At 48.4% G+C, this 19997-nt stretch overlaps 1 protein-coding gene across 1 annotated transcript in view; it reads right to left on the bottom strand.

Moving 5' to 3' along the window:
- Positions 1-340: 340 nt before the first annotated feature.
- The window catches only part of kiaa0586 (KIAA0586 ortholog), a gene marked incomplete at its 5' end in the record, with an annotated part of 63837 nt that continues 44180 nt past the window's right edge, over positions 341-19997 (bottom strand). Inside the window, one exon of the mRNA XM_084438895.1 lies at positions 341-968. Coding sequence (XP_084295021.1) covers positions 820-968 — 149 coding nt within the window. The 3' untranslated portion in view covers positions 341-819. The remainder of the gene's footprint in view (positions 969-19997) is intronic.

The raw sequence follows: 19997 nt of genomic DNA, 5'->3' as shown, positions 1-19997 counted from the left end.
TTGTCAGTGTGGGGTATACGGCCCTACAGACCAGCAGCAGATACTCTTATCGGGCCGGTCAGCCAGGGATGCCAGCTAGAGGAGAATGAGCTGGAAAAACAGAATCAGACTGAACATGTATAGTACTGTAGCTATGTCTGGAACATCTGCCTCATTGTATAACATGCTGTAGAATAAACACATGTAAATAAATAACTCATATAAACATTCTAATGACTGGCTGTCTGGTCTTGATAGAAGACTGCATTCACACCCAGAACAGAAGGAAACTGGGCATTTGGATTTAAAAAGGTCAAGACATGATAAGATATTAAACAGAAAACTTTATTTTTAACGCATACATTAAAAAGACGATCCAAAGAGTTGATTATTGTCTGATAGACAACTTTGTCCACACACATATAGAGGTAAATCATTCTCTCATCTCTGCTCAGGTCTATATGGTCTGGTCTGGTGGAACTATGGTCTGGGTCTAGTCTGGTGGAACTATGGTCTAGTCTGGAGGAACTATGATCTGGTGGAACTATGGTCTAGTCTGGTGGAACTATGGTCTGGTCTGGTGGAACTATGATCTGGAGGAACTATGATCTGGTGGAACTATGGTCTAGTCTGGTGGAACTATGGTTTAGTGGGTCCTGGTAGGTTCTGGTAGGACCTGGAGAGATCTGAAGAGGTCTTTTTTGGTCTGTTAAGGCCTTTAGAGGTAGTCATCTTACATAAGGTCTAAAGTAGAAGGACAACAGAGGGACAGTAGAAGTTGTTGAGATTTGTAGAGTAGTAGTGTCAAGCTCTACTGTGGTAATGTCAGGTGTTGGTCTATTAGAACACATTGTTCCCTGAGGAGTCTGTGTCACCTCCTCCCAGTGCCCCCAGACTGACCGAGGCCTCCTCCTCCTCCAGCACCTCCTCCTGCTCCAGGCTGGCCGAGGGCAGACGGACAGACATCATCCTGGGGCCTCCCTGGGTCTCTGGAAGACAGACAGACAGACAGTATAAATACCTGAGTGAAACCACTGACTCTAAACTCGCCTGGACTCTCAATTGAAACAGTATCCCAAATATCACAATAAGACATAACTTGAAAGGGTGCTCAGAGAGCACAGGGCTCCGCCCATTAATGTATTTTGTTGGTGTAATCGAGTTGAAATGGTTAAACTCACTCCTCAGTATAAATATAGCACACTTGCACCATTGAAGAGTAAGCTTTTTGGTGGTTTAACTGATTGTGGTGTTTATGAGAGGTGGTCATGTATGAACACAACTGAACATACTTGTGTAATTTTTTTTTTTTAAGACATAAGTTACAAAACTATAAACAGAAATTAAGTCCAGTGTTCATTCCTCTGGGGGGTAAAAAGGACGAGCACTAGCCCAGTGTCCATGCCTCTGGGAGGGGTAGAGCACTAGCTCTATGATTTTCATAAACAGACAAATATATATTTTTTTTGTTATAAGCAGAAATGCAGGTAAACATTTCTAATACAAACATTTCTAATACAAATTTTAAAAATGACATTTTTTGCTTAATCCATTTGTGAGTAGAACTTGAATGGATTCTACAGCCCTCTTAGTGTACAGGATGCTAGGAATTAGCTATGCATGTGGTGGAAGAATGCACTGCACATGTGATGGAGGAATGAACAGTACAGGGTTAAATCTCAACTGAATTTGCATTAAATCAGGTTGTTTTAACCAAGATCATGCTGCAAGATCTAAAATAGCATTTTTTCCCCAACTAGGCTACATTTAAGTTCCCTGTTATAGGGGTCTGCGGTGGTGTAACGGTCTAATGCATTGTGTTCCGGTGCAGCTGCCCACTGGAAACTGGTGGTCTAGCCAGATCTGAGCATGGCCAGATCCCAGAGGGAGCGGCCTATTGGGCCGCCGCTCCCTGAGGGTGGTTAGTTTAATCTCGGCTTGAGAGTTTGTCACACAACAGCAACCCTGTCTGGTGTTGAAATTACGGTTGCGAGCTTGAGATAGTCAAGAGTTGCCGAACGGCCGGGTTGTGTGACAAATCCTCAACTGTTAGTAGGGGGTAATTGGACACTAGGTGAGGGTCAATTGAATACCAAATTGGATGAAAACATGATTTTATATATAAAATAAAAATTTTTTTTTTTTGAAAACAGCTGTTATAGGCTACAAAAAAGCTCAACATTTCCAAAACTCCCAAGCTTAACTTCCCATGGGAAATTTCTGGAAAGTTTCCAGACATTTACCGGATATTTTCTGCCCCTTTGCAACCCTATAATGTGTTCTAACTTGGCCCATGCTACACCCCTCCACCGAGTTTCATGAAAATCGCTCTTGTAGTTCTTGTATAATCCTGCTACGTGACTGAACAAACAAACGAACAAACGAAATAACACACACGACAGAAAATATACCCACAACCACTGGCAGAGCCAAATATCACAAACTAGTGAGAATGACAAGTATCAACGCTAGAGTCAAAAGAGGGCTATTTACGATCAGAAAGGATAAAGAAGGAAGAAGAAACCAGGCCAGGTCCAGTGTGGCTGGCTTGTTTCTGTTCAGGACTGGTAGGACAGAAGGTAATCATGCCACTGAAATAGCTGTGAATTGAAATGACAAGAAATAATGTCTGATAAATTAGGATAGGTCTTGTCGTCTGAACACATCAGCTCCAATGCTTTCAATGCTAATCCAGCACAATAAGAGCGGGATCGTTAGCTATTTTGCTACAATTGATTCAACTTCTGTTTCTAGACAAAGGTAAGGGATAAAGCCAGATAACACAAGGCTAGCGGACCTACAGCGGGTCCCTGATGGACGAGCTGGCGGACCTCCGGCAGAATCCGTTGGCGGGTTCCTGCCCATTTGCACATCGGATGGCAAGCTCTGTTGGATTATTAGCGTCAGGGACAGCGGTCCGCTAGTAATCCGAAATGCTCCCGCTATTGCTCCACCACCATTCCACCGGTAGTTTATTGTCTATATCCTAGGTCGATTGTCCCTAGGCTTATGGATTTCTATTGCTAAATTAACTTACTCTGAACATTTTTGGGGTAACCCTTCCTTTCATAGTCCCCCAATTACTAAACATTTACCTGGTAAATACATGCAAAGGAGGAAGGAGGGGAGGGAGGGAAGGAAGGAGGGAGGGAGTGACAACCGGACAAATGCTATCTAAAAAAACAGAGATATTAGCTACTGGTCTGGTCTGGTCTGGTACACTGTGTAAAGGGAAAGTTCACCCAAAAATAACAATCCTATATGACTTTCCTCTTGTTTAGATGGCCGACGATTTGTTTTAGCATCAAGACACTCACTAATTATTTGTTATTCGGGTGAACTAATGTTGTTTGGGCAAACCTGTTTAGTCTGCGTCTAATCCATTAATGCAGGGTCTGGTGGTGTGTGCGTGTGTGTATTTATGTGTGAGAGCTCTGGCGTACTTCTAGACTATTCCCTAGTTTATTATGATATTTATGAAAGGCCTCCTTCTCACAAGGGTCTCTCTGCGGAGGCCAGATCCAGCCGCATCACAGGCTGGTCAAGGCACACCGGGGTGTCCACTCCGCTCTGTACAGGCCAGGTCCGGGGGTTTGGCTTGGCACAGACTTGAATGTGGAACACACACACAGCATCTCTGTGAGCGTCAGGGGGAAAGGCTGGAGTTTGGCTGAGGATGGGGCTCCTGCAGGCTGCCTGGAGGCTGGGTGTCATGTGGGGAGACCAGAGAGGCTGTGGAGGCTGGGCAGGGGCCAGGTGGGCCAGAGAGGCTAGCAGAGCAGGGCAGCCGAGTGTGAAAGACAGTAGTGTTTATAGACGTGGGTCTCCCAGGGGTTTATGTGTGTGTGTGTGTGTGTGTGTGTGCGTGCGTGCATGCTGGCGTATGTTAGTCACATGAGTTGACTTCTCAGTTAGCTTGGTGTGGTGAGATCTGGCACTTTTCCAACACCATATGTGAGAGAGAGAGAAAGTTTGTATGTGTGGGTGTATTGTATGTGTGTACACTTCTGTGTGTGTGTGTGTGTGTGTGCGTGAGAGTGTGTACGCCTCCCGGGGCTCGTATCCTGACAGAGTGTTTTTTTAAAACGGAGTTGAAGGGCTGAACACAGGGCTGTCTGTGAGAATGACAGCAGAGGCAGGGAGGTCAGGCTACAGTACCTTCCTCCTCCTCCTCATCCTCCTCCTCCAGCCCTCAGCCACCCAGTACTAAAGACCCTCACCATCTCCTCCAGGAGGAAGGAGGAAGGAGGGAGCAGGGAGAGAGAGAGAGAGAGAGAGAGAGAGAGTGTGTGGGAGCTGGTTGAGTAAAGAAACGAAGGACGTAGCTTCTTTGAAACCGAGGAGTGAGAGTAACAAGTCAACAGCCTTTAGCTACAAAGACTCCAAACAGGCCGTTGTTTGTGGTGGTGGTATGGGGTCATAAACGCAGCGTAATAAACTGAATATGATCAAGAAAACTGTTAAAGTCTTAATGGGGGACTCTGGGAGAGATGTTGATCATGTTTTCCAGAATCATGGCCCCTCCTCTGTAGCTGCATACCTCTCCTCTCCCCCCTGAATCGCAGACTCTCCCCTCCTCTCTCCCCGGCCCCCTGCTGTCTCCTCCTCCCCCCGTCTCTCCTCTTATCTCCCGTCTCCCTCCTGCCTCTCCCTTCCCTCTCCTGCTTCTCTCCGGCCGTTCTGCCGGTTCCCCGGGGAACGTTGCGGTTCCACGGGTTCTGCCAAGCGTTTCAAGTGTGCGACTGCAAGGCAAAGGAATGATTTCACTTTCCTACGAGGGGCTTAGCAAATATTTACAGCTGCATGGAAGATCCAAATGGGCCTGTCAAAATAAACAGACGCATGTATAGGCAGACAGACAGGGAGAGACACATAAGCAGACAGACAACAGACAGACACAAGAGACAGAGACAGGCAGACAGACAGAGACAGGCAGACAGACAAACACATATAACAGACAGAGACAGGCAGAGTCAGACAGCTAGACAGGTAGGCAGAAAGACAGGCAGACAGACAGGCAGAGAGAGCTTCGGGATCTTGATTACTGGTCAGATATATCAACAAACATCCCCCTTCTCTCTCTCTCTCTCTCCATCTCTCCTCCCTGTATGGACTCAGCATAAGTCTGCTCATCATGGTGAGAGAGGACGTCAGTTTGCGGTTCAGATGTTTCTACAGAGCCGGAACCGTGTTTATGAACTCTGACGAACAGACCCTTTTTACATCTGTTTAGATTCCCCTCTGCTCTGTGTCAGTTATAAGGACCGGGTGTAGACCGGACCTGAATAGAACTTAGAGCTTCTGACTGCAGCTGAGCCTTCTCAGAACAAAAACCCAGAGAACAATACTGTGTTCTGACCCCCAGCCTGACACTGGGGACAAAGGACCCATCTCTACAGAAAGAAAACACGCCTTTCTCTGTTCAAGGCTGAGCTAGTGGGCGCCGTGCGCGGTGAGGAGGACATCGTTCCTATTCAGAGCACAACCTTGAAGGTTTGTAGAGAGCCTGAACGTCAATAGCAAGAGAGGCTCTGACTATGCAGTCAATGAAGAGACAGATAGAACGGCCTTATAAATGCACAAGGGCAAATCCGCTACATTTAACTGCCTCGACCACAAGAGTATAAGCATGGAATAATACAAGGCCAAACTCACTGAGAGCACCTGATTTAAAGGAGTAGTAAAGGGAAAATGCATGTTTAGCCCTGTTTTAAGGTTACTTATGATCATAAACAATGGTTCAGATCAAGAAGTTGACAAAACTAGCACTTTTGAGAAAGTCTGATAATTGCTCAACCACCATTTTGGTCATCACAATGGATGTGGGTGGGCACCTTGAAAAATCATTCAAAAAACATGTTAAACTCTCAATTTCAAAGACAAGAAACTCATCTAGGTGTTAGTTGGCGTTCTGACATATAATTCGCCATAAAGTAAGATTCGAGTTCATCTGGAAAGGCTTTTTTAAATATTTAGCATAGAACTATTTAGTCGCAGCACATACGTGTGTAAACCTCCGCAAACTAGGTAGCCTAGCAACATAAACAATAACAATGGCTACCGTAAGTAGTTCCGCTTTCTGAATCGCCTCTGCAGATTGGTCTACACATCTACAACGGTCGCATCAATACAAGTCAATGGATTTCATAAAATGATCAATAAAACCCTACAGGATTCATACTTTGCGGCGAATTTGATGTCAGAACACCAACGGACACCAATTACCCCCTCAGTGAGCTTCTTGTCTTTGAAATCGAGAGTTTAACATGTTTTTGAATGATTTTTCAAGGTGCCCATCCACATCCATTGTATGACCTAAACAGTGGTGGAGCAATTATCAGACTTTCTCAAAAGTGCTAGTTTTGTCAACGTTTTGATCTGAACCATTGTATATGATCATAAGTAACCTTAAAACAGGGCTAAACATGCATTTTCCCTTTACTACTCATTTAAGTCTGATTATGGTAAATGGTAAATGGTCTGCACTTATGTATATATAGCTTTTACCCAAAGCGCTTTACAATGGCCTCTCATTCACCCATTTACACACACATTCACACACCAATGGTGGCAGCTGCCATGCAAGGTGCTAGCCTGCTCACTGGGAGGAATTTTCAAGTTCAATGTTTTGCCCAAGGACATGCGGACAGGAGGAGCCGGGATTTGAACCGTCGACCCTACGATCACTGGACGACCCGCTCTACCCCCTGAGCTACAGCCACTCCCATTACTGAGCAGAGGCTAGAAAGCCACACAACTCCCCGCTAGTGAAAACACCACACTGACCTGCTGCAAACTACTGCCCTGCAAAGTACTGAACTGTGAAGAACAGTCAAAGTACTAATGAACTACTGTGCTGTAAGGTACTGTAAATGCTGTTCTGTAAAGCACTGTAAATCACTGTATATTAAAGTACTATTATGGTCTAATAAAGCACTGTGCTGTAGTAAACCAGTGGGATGTTCAGTCCTGTGCTGTAAACCTCCCAGTGCTGTTACTCACCATACAAAACCCCAAACAACAAACAGATGATCTGCCTGAATATTTTATACGCTCTGTAAAGTTTGCCGTACTTAAGAAGAACGTATCGATCAAATATTCCGGCAGCTCCTGTGTTTGGGAGCTTGTCCTGGACAGTGGGAGAGCTGGCGGGGTGTCAGGGAGGAGACTACTCCGTTATAACTCCTTTGTTCAGCTCTTTTCAGGAGCGAGACCCTCTACAAGCACCGTGTTTTATTAACGCTGTTTTATTTCAGCGCACTTATACAAGAGGAGTTTGTTTCCGCGACAGTCTTTAGTGCTTGGAACCCTCTCTTCCTTTACTCCCTTCTTTTTTAAGTATTGATTTAGGAGAACAGATAACATTCTTTTAGAGAATGAAACAAGAGACAGAGCTATACAGTATTTCAGGGGAATGAGCTATTGCTGCGCAGACAAAGACCCTGGGAGAGGGACTGGGAGAGATACACTATGACCTCAGATGAGAGGGACTGGGAGCGCATGCGCACGCACACACATACACACACACACACACACACACACACACACACACACACACACACACACACACACACACACACACGCACGCACACACACACACACCTATCTGGGAAATGGGCTATTTCTGCAATCATCCAGTGTGTGCCTGCTTCCTCAGCAGTCGCAGCAGAGTATCTCTTATCAGCCAGGCCGGCTATCGGCTGATGAGAGGGAATGAGCCTGGGACAGGAAGCTCTCAGGGTGCCTTGCAGCAAATCCATCCTGTCCTCTGTACCCCCCTCGAGTCGACACACACTTAGCAGCTCAAGGGCATCTTTGAAGATGTGTAATAAATACACCTCACGCTTTTCAATTAAACCCGTTAAATGGAAAGATCAAAGTTGTTCAAACGTGGTGAACGCTCAATCGACAAACTGCCTCTGCAAATCCCCCAGGGGCGTAAATGTCAGAGCGGGGTAGTATTAATAGAGACTCAGATCTGGGCGCCAGTGACGGCGCGGTCAACTGGGCAGAGAGGCGACCGGCCAGTCGGCTGATCTGAGAGTGGCGGGTCTGAGACAGGTGTTCAGCGTCTGCTGTTAACTAGACATATTGCTGCTTAGATGTCCTCTCCCCTTTCCTCCACACTCCCTCCTCTCCTCTCTCCAGACCACACCCTTAGCAGTGTTTAGACTACTGCAGTACACTACCATTACTAAGGCTGTACTAAACTAGTACACTACCACTACTAGCCCGGACTGTAGTAATCTAGTACACTACCACTAGTACTACTAACCCAGATTGTATTTATCTAGTACACTACCACTACTAACCCAGAATAAACTAATATACTACCACTTTTAACCTATACTAATCTAGTAAACTAACAATCCAGGCCGTACTAGACGAGTACGGTACCACTACTAACCCAGACTCTACTAAACTAGTACACTACCACTACTAACCCAGACTGTACTAATCTAGTACAGTACCACTAGTACTACATAACCCAGACTGTACTAGAGTAGTACACTACCACTTCTAACCCAAACTGTACTACATTAGTACACTACCACTGCTAACCCAAACTGTACTAATCTAGTACACTACCACTACTAACCCAGACTGTACTAATCTAGTACACTACCACTACTAACCCAGACTATACTACACTAGTACACTACCACTACTAACCCAGACTATACTACACTAGTACACTACCACTACTAAACCAGACTATACTACACTAGTACACTACCACTACTAACCCAGACTATACTACACTAGTACACTACCACTACTAACCCAGACTGAACTACACTACCATTACTAAGGCTGTACTAAAATAGTGCACTACCATGACTAATCCAGACAGTACTAATCTAGTACCACACTACCACTACTAACCCAGACTGTACTACGTACACTACCTTGACTAACCCAGGCTGTAGGTGACATGTCAATGCTAGGATACATGCCCCCACTTGGTTGGACAAACTCAGATCAGTCATCACAGCTTTCAATGTTCAGAGCTGTTTTGAATGACAGAAACAACAAATAGACTCCAAAGAGATTCACTGTGACTTTAGATGAGAGGGACTGGGAGGAGCAGATCCACTATGACCTCAGATGAGAGGGACTAGGAGCGGAGCTGAGCCAGATGCAGTGAGGTCTACTCTAACTGCAGATGGTGGAGGGGGAGAGAGAGAGAGAGAGAGAGTTGGGACCAGGATAAGGACCATCTGAGCCAGGCCTGACTCTCTCTGTCACACACATGCACGCACAAGGCAGTTCTTCTTGGGGAACACCTGCAAACACTTAATAATGTGCTCCACCCTGTTCTCACTAAAGCAGAACTGACAGATGAGTCTCACACACACACACAAACAAACTCTCACACACACACACACATGCGCGCGCACGCGCACACGCACACGCACACGCACACACACACACACACTTACACCTAGGGGGTTCGGGACACTTGAGTTAAAGAGAGGGAGAGAGTGAGAGGGAGGACAAAGAGAGATGGATGTAGATGAAAAGAGAGAAAAAGACAGGGAGAGGGAGAGAGAGAGAGCAAGTGAGAGAGAGAAAGAGAGAGGAGAAAAGACAAAGAGATGGATGTAGCAAGAGAGAAAAGCGAGGGAGAGAGAGAAAGAAGTGGGGAGGGATGTCTGGGACAATGAAAGAAGAGAGCTGGGACTGCTGAGAAGTAACTCTCTCATTCTCTCTTCCTCTCTCCCCCTCTCTCTTCCAGCTGATGAATGTTCGTGTATAAAGAAAATACGAGCCCTGGATGAAAAAGTGGACAGTAAAACAAACCCTGGACGCTCTCTTGGAACACTGGACAGCTCCTCTGCCAGGGTCTGTCTGGGCAGCCCAGCAGAGGGAGGACCTGACACTCTGCCAGACTGCGCTGACAGACCCTAGCTATTTATGACTGACTTTTTAGCCCTGGTAGCTCTGCTAGGTATCAGCCCTCTGTGTGGTTAGACCAGGATTAGACCCATGTGACAGCACAAAGTCAGCGGCGCAACGCTGCATAATATTTCAAACAGACGGCTGACATCAAATAGACGACTGATGCAGTGTGTCTCGCGTAACCCGCTTGGTGCGACTTAATGAAATTCATGAGAAGCCTTTAGTTGGTTCTGAGATCGACGTTGCTAGTGTTATGCTAAATATTTTTTAAACTGGACTACATGAGTCAAATTCAAGAAAATACAAGTCTTTCTGACGCCGCCATGTTTACTGGCCTAGCTATGAAAATGCATGTGAAATTTGTGTTTGTTGTAACTAAATCTGTCTGGGGAAAAAATCAGCAGCAGATATCTTAGTTACAAAACTGAGTTTGCTAAGGAAGTTTTGTGTTTACATGTGTGGTATTTAATCAGTTTGTTTGTCACATCCTCTAGTGCTAGCTCACATTATGAAAAACATGGCGGCCATTTGACTGCTGTAGTCCAGTTTCAATTATGGTCAGCATATCTCAACATCAACCTCAGAACCAACAAAAGGCTTCAAAATTCACAAAACTCATCTTAAATTATGTATTTTAACGTTTATAACAAAACGCACTCCAGTCCGGGAGTCTCTGTTAAACACATACGTTATTTTGGGCATTTTTCGCAAATCCCATTCATTTTTCCCATAGGAATTTAGAACTCGGCCTGCAAAATGACGACATCACCTCACCACTCTATACCACAGAGAGTAGCGCAGGAGAGTCTAGCCATGCCTGCTCCTAGACGATAGCCTCTGTGGTGTGTGAGCTGCGGAGAGCGGGGCAAGCCAACATTAGCCTCGCTCTCCCTGGCGTCTGGTGTTGGAGCTGTGGGGAGCAGAGCAGATCAGACTGCAGCTGGAGACAACCACCGCCATGGAAACCGCTGACCTACTGACCTGGCTCGCAGGCATGGCGGTCCCACACACACGCCCGCGTGAACGCAAACACGCCCACACACACACTCCCTACCAAAACAAGCAGCTATCCAGGAGAAATCTCTGCTCTTAAGAGAGGGAGAGAGGGAGATAGAGAGAGGGTGTTTATCAGTGTGGATGGAAGTGGATCAAACACAGACAGGAGGAGTGGGGGGGGGTCAGCGAGGCCTGCAGGTGCTCCTGAGCAGCTCTGAGTAGACGGGGGGAGAGAGAGAGACATGTAGAGATAGAGGGGGAGAGAGACAAAGCGAGAGAGTAGGTATTCTCATCCAGAAAAGGCTGCATCTCCCCATCATCCGTCTCTCCTGCTGAGCCCTCCCCAGGCTCCCCGGTGGGGAAGCCTCTGGGTTTTAGGAGCTAAATGTGGAAAAGAAAGGCTGAGGTAGAGAGAGCAGCCAAGCCTCCAGACTCCTCCGTCCCACAACCTCACATCTCCAGCCAGCGCCTGGCTCCGGGGAACTGGGCAGACCCCGTGGAACCACCCATCACACCCAGCCATCTCTGGAAACTCACTATTCAGCCTACATACACACACCCACGCCAATATGCCGTATGATGATAAATAAATGACTTTAGTGGGGGTTTCCAACATATCTCAAAGGAGAACGTATCGATCAACAATGTATACTATGATAGAAGGGTAGAGATGTGGAACGGGGAAGCTGCATGAAGACCAGACCAGTCAGGAGAGACCAGTCCGGAGGAGAGACTAGTCCGGAGAGAGACCAGTCAGGAGGAGAGACCAGTCGTGAGAGAGACCAGTCAGGAGGAGAGACTAGTCCAGAGAGAGACCAGTCAGGAGGAGAGACCAGTCGTGAGAGAGACCAGTCAGGAGGAGAGACCAGTTGTGAGAGAGACCAGTCAGGTGAGACCAGTCAGGAGAGAGACCAGTCAGGAGAGAGCAGACAGGAGAGACCAGTCAGGAGAGACCAGTCAGGCAAGACCAGTCAGGAGGGGAGACCAGTCAGGAGAGACCAGTCGTGAGAGAGACCAGTTGGGAGAGACCAGTCAGGAGAGAAACCAGTCAGGAGACCAGTAAGGAGGGACCAGTCATGAGAGAGACCAGTCAGGAGGAGAGACCAGTCAGGAGAGAGACCAGTCAGAAGAAAGACAGGGACGAGGGCTGACAACAAGACGTGCATTCCTGTGTCTTTTTACTGTATCTGGACGTTGACGGAGTATTTTTCCCTTACTTCGCCCTCACCCCGTCCCTCAGGCTCCATCCATCCGCAAGACAAAGTGGTGGCCCGTCCCTTCTCTCTCAGCCCAGCGGGGATACATAAATCATCTCTCTCACACACACACACACACACACACACACACACACACACACACACACACACACACACACACACACACACACACACACACACACACACACACACACACACACACACACACACACACACACACACACACACACACACACACACACACACACACACACACACACACACACACACACACACACACACACATTACACCTAGGGGTTTCGGGTCAAATGTGCATGTATTCACACCCTTTACTCAATACGTTGAAGTTCCTTTGGTAGCAATTACAGCCTCAAGTCTTCTTGAGTATGCTGCTACAAGCTTGGCACAACTATTTTTGGGCAGTTTCACCCATTCTTCTTTGCAGATCCTCTCAAGCTCCATCAGGTTGGATGGGGAGCGTTGGTGCACAGCCATTTTCAGATCTCTCCAGAGATGTTCAATCTGGTTCAAGTCTGGGCTCTGGCTAGGCCCCTCAAGGACATTGACAGACTTGTCCCGAAATTACTCCTTTTTTAATCTTGGCTGTGTGCATATTCCATTGTCCTGTGGGAAAGTGAACCTTCACCCCAGTCTGAGGTCCAGAGCACTCTGGAGCAGGTTGTCATCAATAATCTCTCAGTACATTGCTGCCACCACCATGCTGCTGTAGTCCAGTTTATCCAGCATATCTCAACAGCATCGACCTCATCATCGGGTCGTCCACAGACGGGCCTCCCATCTTCGTCTCCGGTCCTCCATACACCTGGCGATCGGTCTCCACTTCCTCATCATCTAAATTATGTCCACGAATGTTTTGGTAGGATGTCCTCTGCTATCTTCCCACTCACCCTTGGCTTCACAGATCTTCAATACTGATGTGCACGTTATGACTTATGTCCAGTGCTGCACGTAGCATTCTGGTGTTGCATCCGTCCAACGACCTCTGCAGGGAGTGGCTCAGGGTCCAGCACTCACAGCCATACAGGAGAACGGCCTCCACGGTGGTGTCGAAGAAGTGGAGCGTGGTTTCACGGGGGGAAGCTTGGATTTCCACATGTTACTCATGCCATTTAGAGCTCTCCACGTGAGCGCCTTCCTCACTTTGAGGTGCTGCACCTTTGAGTTGAACCAAGAGCCCAGGTATTTGACCAACAACAACCTCCTTCAGAGCAGTACCTTCAGCTGTCATAAGGGGCAGATGGTCTGTCAGAGAGACCAGTCAGGAGAGACTAGTCAGGAGAAAGACAGGGAAGAGGGCTGACAACGAGACATGCATTCCTGTGCCTATTTATCTGGACGTTGACAGAGTATTTTTCCCTTACTTGAGCCCTCGCCCTCACCCCGTCCCTCAGGCTCCATCCATCCGCAAGACAAAGTGGTGGCCCGTCCCTTCTCTCTCAGCCCAGCGGGGATACATACATCATGGAGTTCGGCCTGTGTAGGGGAAGGGGGGGGGGCGTAGTAGGGCGCCCGGCTGGGGTTAGAGGGTGGGGCCAGGTCAACATTAAACTCCCCTGAAAGACTGATGGAGTCAATCAGAAAGCTGAATGGGTGTTTAAACCCCTTGGGGCTACAGCTCTTGCCAGGGGGGCTGTGCTGTACTGTAAGTGCTGCTGATTGGGTCTCTTTGTGTCGCGGGGGGCTCCACCAACCCCCCCACCTCTACAGAATCCCCGGCCTCCCAACACGGGGAGCACAGCCAAGGGGGGTACAGGGGCAGGTCAGGGGTCACTAATTGAGAGTCAGAGGTTGCGACCTTTTACAGAGGGGCAAGGAGAACTGCCACACACACACACACACACACACACAAACTTGACTGAGCAGGGTGTGTGTGGTCAGGCTGGGTGGATCCAGTGGAAAGTCCCCAGTGCTGCAGGCAGACAGACAGCTGTGCGATCCTAGCAGCAGGGGGCTGGCGGATTTAGATTAGGCCTGAACACGCCTTTCATCCCCCTGTCCCTCTCTCTGGAGAAGGGGAAGGAGGGAGGGAGGAGGGCATTTTCATCTCTAGACCTGGCAGAGGAGGATAAAGGTAGGACTGGACGGGACCTGGGATGGATGGAGCGATGGACAGATGGAGGGAGAGTAACGATAGAAGGTCCCCAGCCTCAGCCTATGAAAGGTCAAATAGTAAGGACAAGTCCCCTGTGAGTATCTGACAGGCCTGTTTCAGAACGGAATTTGACTGGGCGAGAAAGTATTTTTATTGAAAAATTCATGGCGAGACGGATTTCTAAGACTAGTGTCTCGCGTCAGCTGCTGTATCCAAGGACTGCTTCACATCCAGACACACTGGAATCATCGCCCTTCCTCACCGACTGGGGACCAAGTTCACAATTACAAGAAAAATGGTAACCGAGAAGCAACATTCATCCACGGTCAATAGTGTTTCAATGCTGCATAGTACGCTAGGAGTTCAGGTAGTGTATAATACCGGGCCATGGTTGGGAATAAGGCTACAGAGGCTCTATACCAGACCTCCACACACACACACACAAACACACACATTCCAGCGGTCTCAGAGGTAGCGACTACCCTGCCTTAAGTAGGCCTTTGTTCTACTTCATTATACTATTGAGTGGTGGTCTGAACCCCCCCCCCCCCCCAACACACACACACACACCAGCCCCCGTCCTGAGGACCCTGTGTGAGAGAGAGAGGGGGATATTTTTAGTCTATTTTAAGTGGGTTGCCCGTCCCCGGAGAGTCCCAAGGTCCTTGAGAAAGAGACAACTTGAAAAAGAAAGGAGGCACACTTTCAAACACACACCACAGATCCATTTGAAGATGGGACATAATGCTCTGGCCATTATCCTCCAAACACATGCTAATAGAGAACTACACACACACAGATCCTGTATTTGAACAGACTTATCAGCAGACCATGGTGCAGCCCCAGCTAACTGTAGTACTGTATTTATATGATACAGGATATTACATAATGTTATTGATATACATAATGTTATTGATATACTGTAGTATAGTAGTGATTTACTGTAGTACAATGTATAACTGTAAATCAAGTCCTCTTGAATTCAGGTACCACACATCAACTCTGGATCACCGGATATGCAAACATATGTTCAGTTCTGGAGTATGTCTGAATTCCATGTAACCAAATATAGCGTACCGATATAGCCACACTCAACCTCCCAACATACATGCCAAGATCTCCATATGGCCGATGAGAGAGAGGGTTTCCAGGTCTCTGGGTATTTGGGTTTGTGGGACATTTTATCCTACCTGCTTGCCATAGTTTCACCCCACACTCCAGATGTTGACTTCCAGCCATTGGCCCCTGTCCAGGAAGTGGCAGATGGGGGAGGGGGGGGGTGATCTGGGACTTGTAGTCCCAGTGACAGATGGTGACATGGAAGTCATAGTTTGGTGTCCAGTGTTTTCCAGGTACGGTGGAGCCCGGGCCCCCAGGGGGAGGTGTATCATAGCATATTTCATGGGGAGAGAGGGTCAGGGAGGGCCCATGGGCAACGTTCCCGCCGTGGAACAACCATCTGCCAACACCCTGGACAGCTGTCTGTCTGCCTGCCTGCCCGTCTCTTTCTATCTGTCCGCCTTTCTCTGTCCTCCGTCCGTCTATCTGTCTGTCTGTCTGTCTATAAGAGCAGGCATGGACTCTCCCATACAGACGATTAACCAGTAACGCTGTGAGACCTCCTGCAGGGCAGCTCTAGTAAGTGGGAGGGGGCTTTCTGACACGTTCGTGGATCACGATCAAATCCCCCCCTTCTGTTGCCTGCCAAGCTGGTCCAAGCCCTGGCAGGGGTTCAGCCGGTCCGCTGTTGAGACAGCAGGCTACAGAGCTAACAAGGAGGCACAATGAGGCTTCGCTGATGGCTACATCATTACCGCAATCAGGTGCGCTTCCGGTGGGGCGGCCGGGCTAGGAGATGGAGGGATGAGAGGGAGAGAGGGACGTAGAGAGAGAGAGACAAAGAGAGGAGACCGTGAACACACTGAGCGTTCATGAGCCAGCGTGTTGGCTCAGAAGATGGCGTCGGCAACACAGTGGTCGTGTGCAGGAACGACCACTCCTATTCCCTACTTCCTACAGTATAGTCCCCTGCTTCCTAGCCCTACTACCTTGCTCAGTCCTCCCTAGCCCCTACCTCCTATTCTCCAGGCAATGGAGAAGAAGACGCAGGTCTGGAAGGATCTACAGGCCAAGGACAGAGCCTGTGGGTGCGGCCGGTAGAGACACACAGCCCCGACGCTCAGATGGAGCTGGAGAGACTACTGGAGACAATGGTGATCTGTTCAAGATGCTGGGCTGATATGACCTCTGTGATAGATGAGAGAGAGAGAGAGAGAGAGAGAGAGAGAGAGAGAGAGAAATATATATATAGAGAGAGAGCTTTGATAAGAGCTCGGGGTCCTCACAGTTTTTCACCATGTCTCACACTCCAGAGAGTGTGGGTGTGGGTGGAGGGTGTGTGTGTGTGGGTGTGTGTGTGTGTGTGTGGGGGGGGGGGGTTGGCAGGGAGCTGCAGTATCCCTGATAGAAACCAGATGAGCACAGCTGCAGGGCTGTTCAGGACACAAGGAAAATACTCTGTAAAACACAGGAGCTTCTCTTGAACAAAGGAGTACTTAGGCAGACAGCCCCCCCGTCCCCCCCCTCCTCCTCCTCCTCCTCCACACACACACAGAGCACAGGCTGACAGACAACGGGATTGTTACGGATTGGCCGGGTTAAGCCAGGATATCTTCAGAGCCGAAAACCTCCATGTTGCTCGGTCAGGAGGGCTGATACTGTTCCCGGAGGAGAGGGCGGGAGGGAGGGAGAGAGAGAGAGAGAGAGAGGTGGAAAAACAGACGAAGGAGGGGGGGTAGAAAGGAGAAGCAGACGGAGACAGACAAAGAGAGAAAAAAGAGACAGGAAAACACAAAGAGAGACGTCCCAAAAATGCAAAAGACAGAAAGGGGGGGGGGGGGAATCTAGTTTAGGCCGCACCCAAATCCCAACCGCTGCTTTCGGTTCTAGGCCACGCATTTGTTGCGCTCCGCGTCCTAAACAGCAGCTGAGAGGGAGCCTGTCAGCTTGTCACGCCAACCGACCATCCGCCCCCTCCGCCGAGCAGACACGTCTCTCTCTCTCTCGGCTCCTCACTCCCCGCTGTCAGATTCCTGACCCTTCAAACGCCCGTCCCGCACTCCCACAGGCGTGCGGCCGTACTGGCTGGTAATCTCCCCGACGCGCACATCCGTCCGTCCGCGTGCCCAGGGGGGCACTCGGCGAGTGGACTTCAAACGCGCCCCCCGGTGGCAAGACGGTAAGAGGAGAGGCGCGTGTGTAAAAGGAGCTCCACCGTTAGACCTGGGCCTCCCCCTCTCCTAGTGCCCCTCCACCTGTGAAAGCAGAGTCACCACCCCCCCCACCCTCCTGTCCCTCTGGCTCGTGGCTTAGTGTCCAGGGGCCTGTCTGTCCAGCCGCCGGCCTGATCAAAGGCCCGCCGGGCTGGGGAAGAGCCAACTGGACGCAGCCCCCCCTCCCGCCCCCTTCCGATGGAGAGCCAGGGGTGAGGAGGTTAGGACCATCAGAACATGTGCAAAAGTATGCATGTGTGCGCACACCCTATACCCTCTCTCAAACATGCACACACACACACACACACACACACACACACACAATTGCATACTCAATAACAGCAGGCTAAAGTTTCACTGAGGCTTCCTGTCCATCTGTGAGAAGAACATTATCTTATCCAACATCACACAGCAGAAGGGATGAGAGTGAGAGGAGAGAAAGAAGAGAGAGGAGAGAGAGAGAGAGAGAGAAGAGAACAGAGAGAGAGAGAGAGAGAGAGAGAGAGAGAGAGAGAGAGAGAGAGAGAGTCGGAGCTTGGATACGGTTCAGTCAGAACTTCTGAAGCATGTAAAATCTTCAAACACGTCAGCCCAAGTACCACATTCCCAGAGGTCACCTGGCCGGCTGTATAGTTTGTCATTCCACCTTCAAAAAGTTTTTTAATGATTTCAACATGATTTAAGAGCCACCAGTTGATGGGTGGATTCAGTTCAAATAGATAGCATGTGTGTAAAAACTCTGTGACCTGGCTGCTAGGGTGGCCATCAGTTAACAGCTAGCCTCTTAGACACAGCTTTCCATTCTTACCCCACAGCTGGCCTGGCTAGTATGATCTCTCCAGCAGGCTAGAACACAGGAGAATACTCTACTGTAGATCTGACACTCTACAGACACCAGGATGTCTGCTTAAGCTATCAGTGCTAGCTGGGCTAACGACAGTAGGCTAATTGGGCTAACGCGGTTGTTGATGGAGCTCAGGAGAAGAAACAGTAGTAGTGAGCTGAGCTAATTAGGCCTTTTGGTGTGGATGAAGAGAGGCTAGCCAGCTAGGCTAACTAGGCCTTTTGGTGTGGATGAGGAGAGGCTAACCAGCTAGGCTAACTAGGCCTGTAGGTGTGGATGAGGAGAGGCTAGCCAGCTGGGCTAACTAGGCCTGTAGGTGTGGATCAGGAGAGGCTATATCAGCCAGGCTAACTAGGCCTGTTGGTGTGGATGAGGACAGGCTTGCCAGCTGGGCTAACTAGAGCTAGGCTTTCCTCAGTTATCTACCCATGTACATTACTACGATGTTCTATCTACCAATCTTTTGCAGAAGACTCAAGATCCATCTCTTTAGAGAACACCTGGGCTTCCTCTCCACCTCATAACACTTCCCCAACGGTTTTTCACTGCGACTTCAAAGTTTGGTAATGTTACATGTAGCCTACTGTATAATATAAAATACATTATTCATTCATTTACTCTACCATACCATACCATTTTATTTATAGAGCACATTTAAAAACAACAAAGTTGACCAAAGTGCTGTACAAGTCAAACAACAATAACACACAAAGAGCACATTGTAAAACATACGCAGTATGTCACATGAAAAAGGACAAGTCTCTTAGGCCATGTCAGGAAAACCCCAAAGAATATAAGTGTGTTTTGAGGCATGATTTAAACACCTGCAGAGTGGGGGCCTGTCTAACATGCAGAGGCAACTCGTTCCAGAGTTAGGGGCTGCCACTGCGAAAGCCCGATCCCCCCTGAGCTTCAGCCTGGATTTGGGGACAACCAGGAGAAGCTGATCAGAGGACCTGAGGGACCTTGATACTCTAGACAAAATGTAATTGTAAGCATCTGTTAAATGACTAAATTGTAAAATGTAAAAACAACAGATGTAAATGGATGTATATATATGTATTGAGGATAATCATGCCTGCTGTTGTGGCTGGGAAGCTAACTAGCCTGCTAACATGAGACTATTTAGGCTTTTAGCCTAGCTATGTGCTGAATAGACACAGTCATAAATTCTGGTCAGAAAATAACTTCAACCGTATGATGGAATCTTGTTTGTCAGACATAATGAAACCTTTGGGCTGGACTGGTGGAGCGATTAGAATGCCTGGCGTTTGTGCTAGAGCTCTCTCTCTCTCCTACCCAGCCCTCAGCAGCTGTCTCCAGACAGACAAGGCCATGCAGCTGTGGCTGTTATCTCATATCCCTTCCACCCCTCTTCTTCAATAACCAGAGACCAGCTAAGTAATAGACCAGACACGCATACATGACCTGAATATAAGGCTACAGGGCTACAGTCCTAGGCTACAGTACCTCTCCAGCCTTGCTCAGGGGTGCCAACTTTGACCAACTGGGTGGAGATGTAGCTTTTCACATGCCACATATATGTATTGCACGCATTAAGTTTATACTGAGCTGATTTCAGCGCGAGCTAGTAGTGTGTGTGTGTGAGAGTCTCATGCCATATGTGTGTTGGAAAACCTTGCATGCTACGGTGACCTACTAGGCCGAATGT

This window comes from Borostomias antarcticus (assembly GCF_949987555.1).
Source record: "Borostomias antarcticus genome assembly, chromosome: 5".
NCBI classification, from domain to species: Eukaryota; Metazoa; Chordata; class Actinopteri; order Stomiiformes; family Stomiidae; genus Borostomias; species Borostomias antarcticus.
The sequence above is the reverse complement of the archived record's forward strand: the minus strand, read 5'-3'. Positions and strand labels throughout refer to the sequence as shown.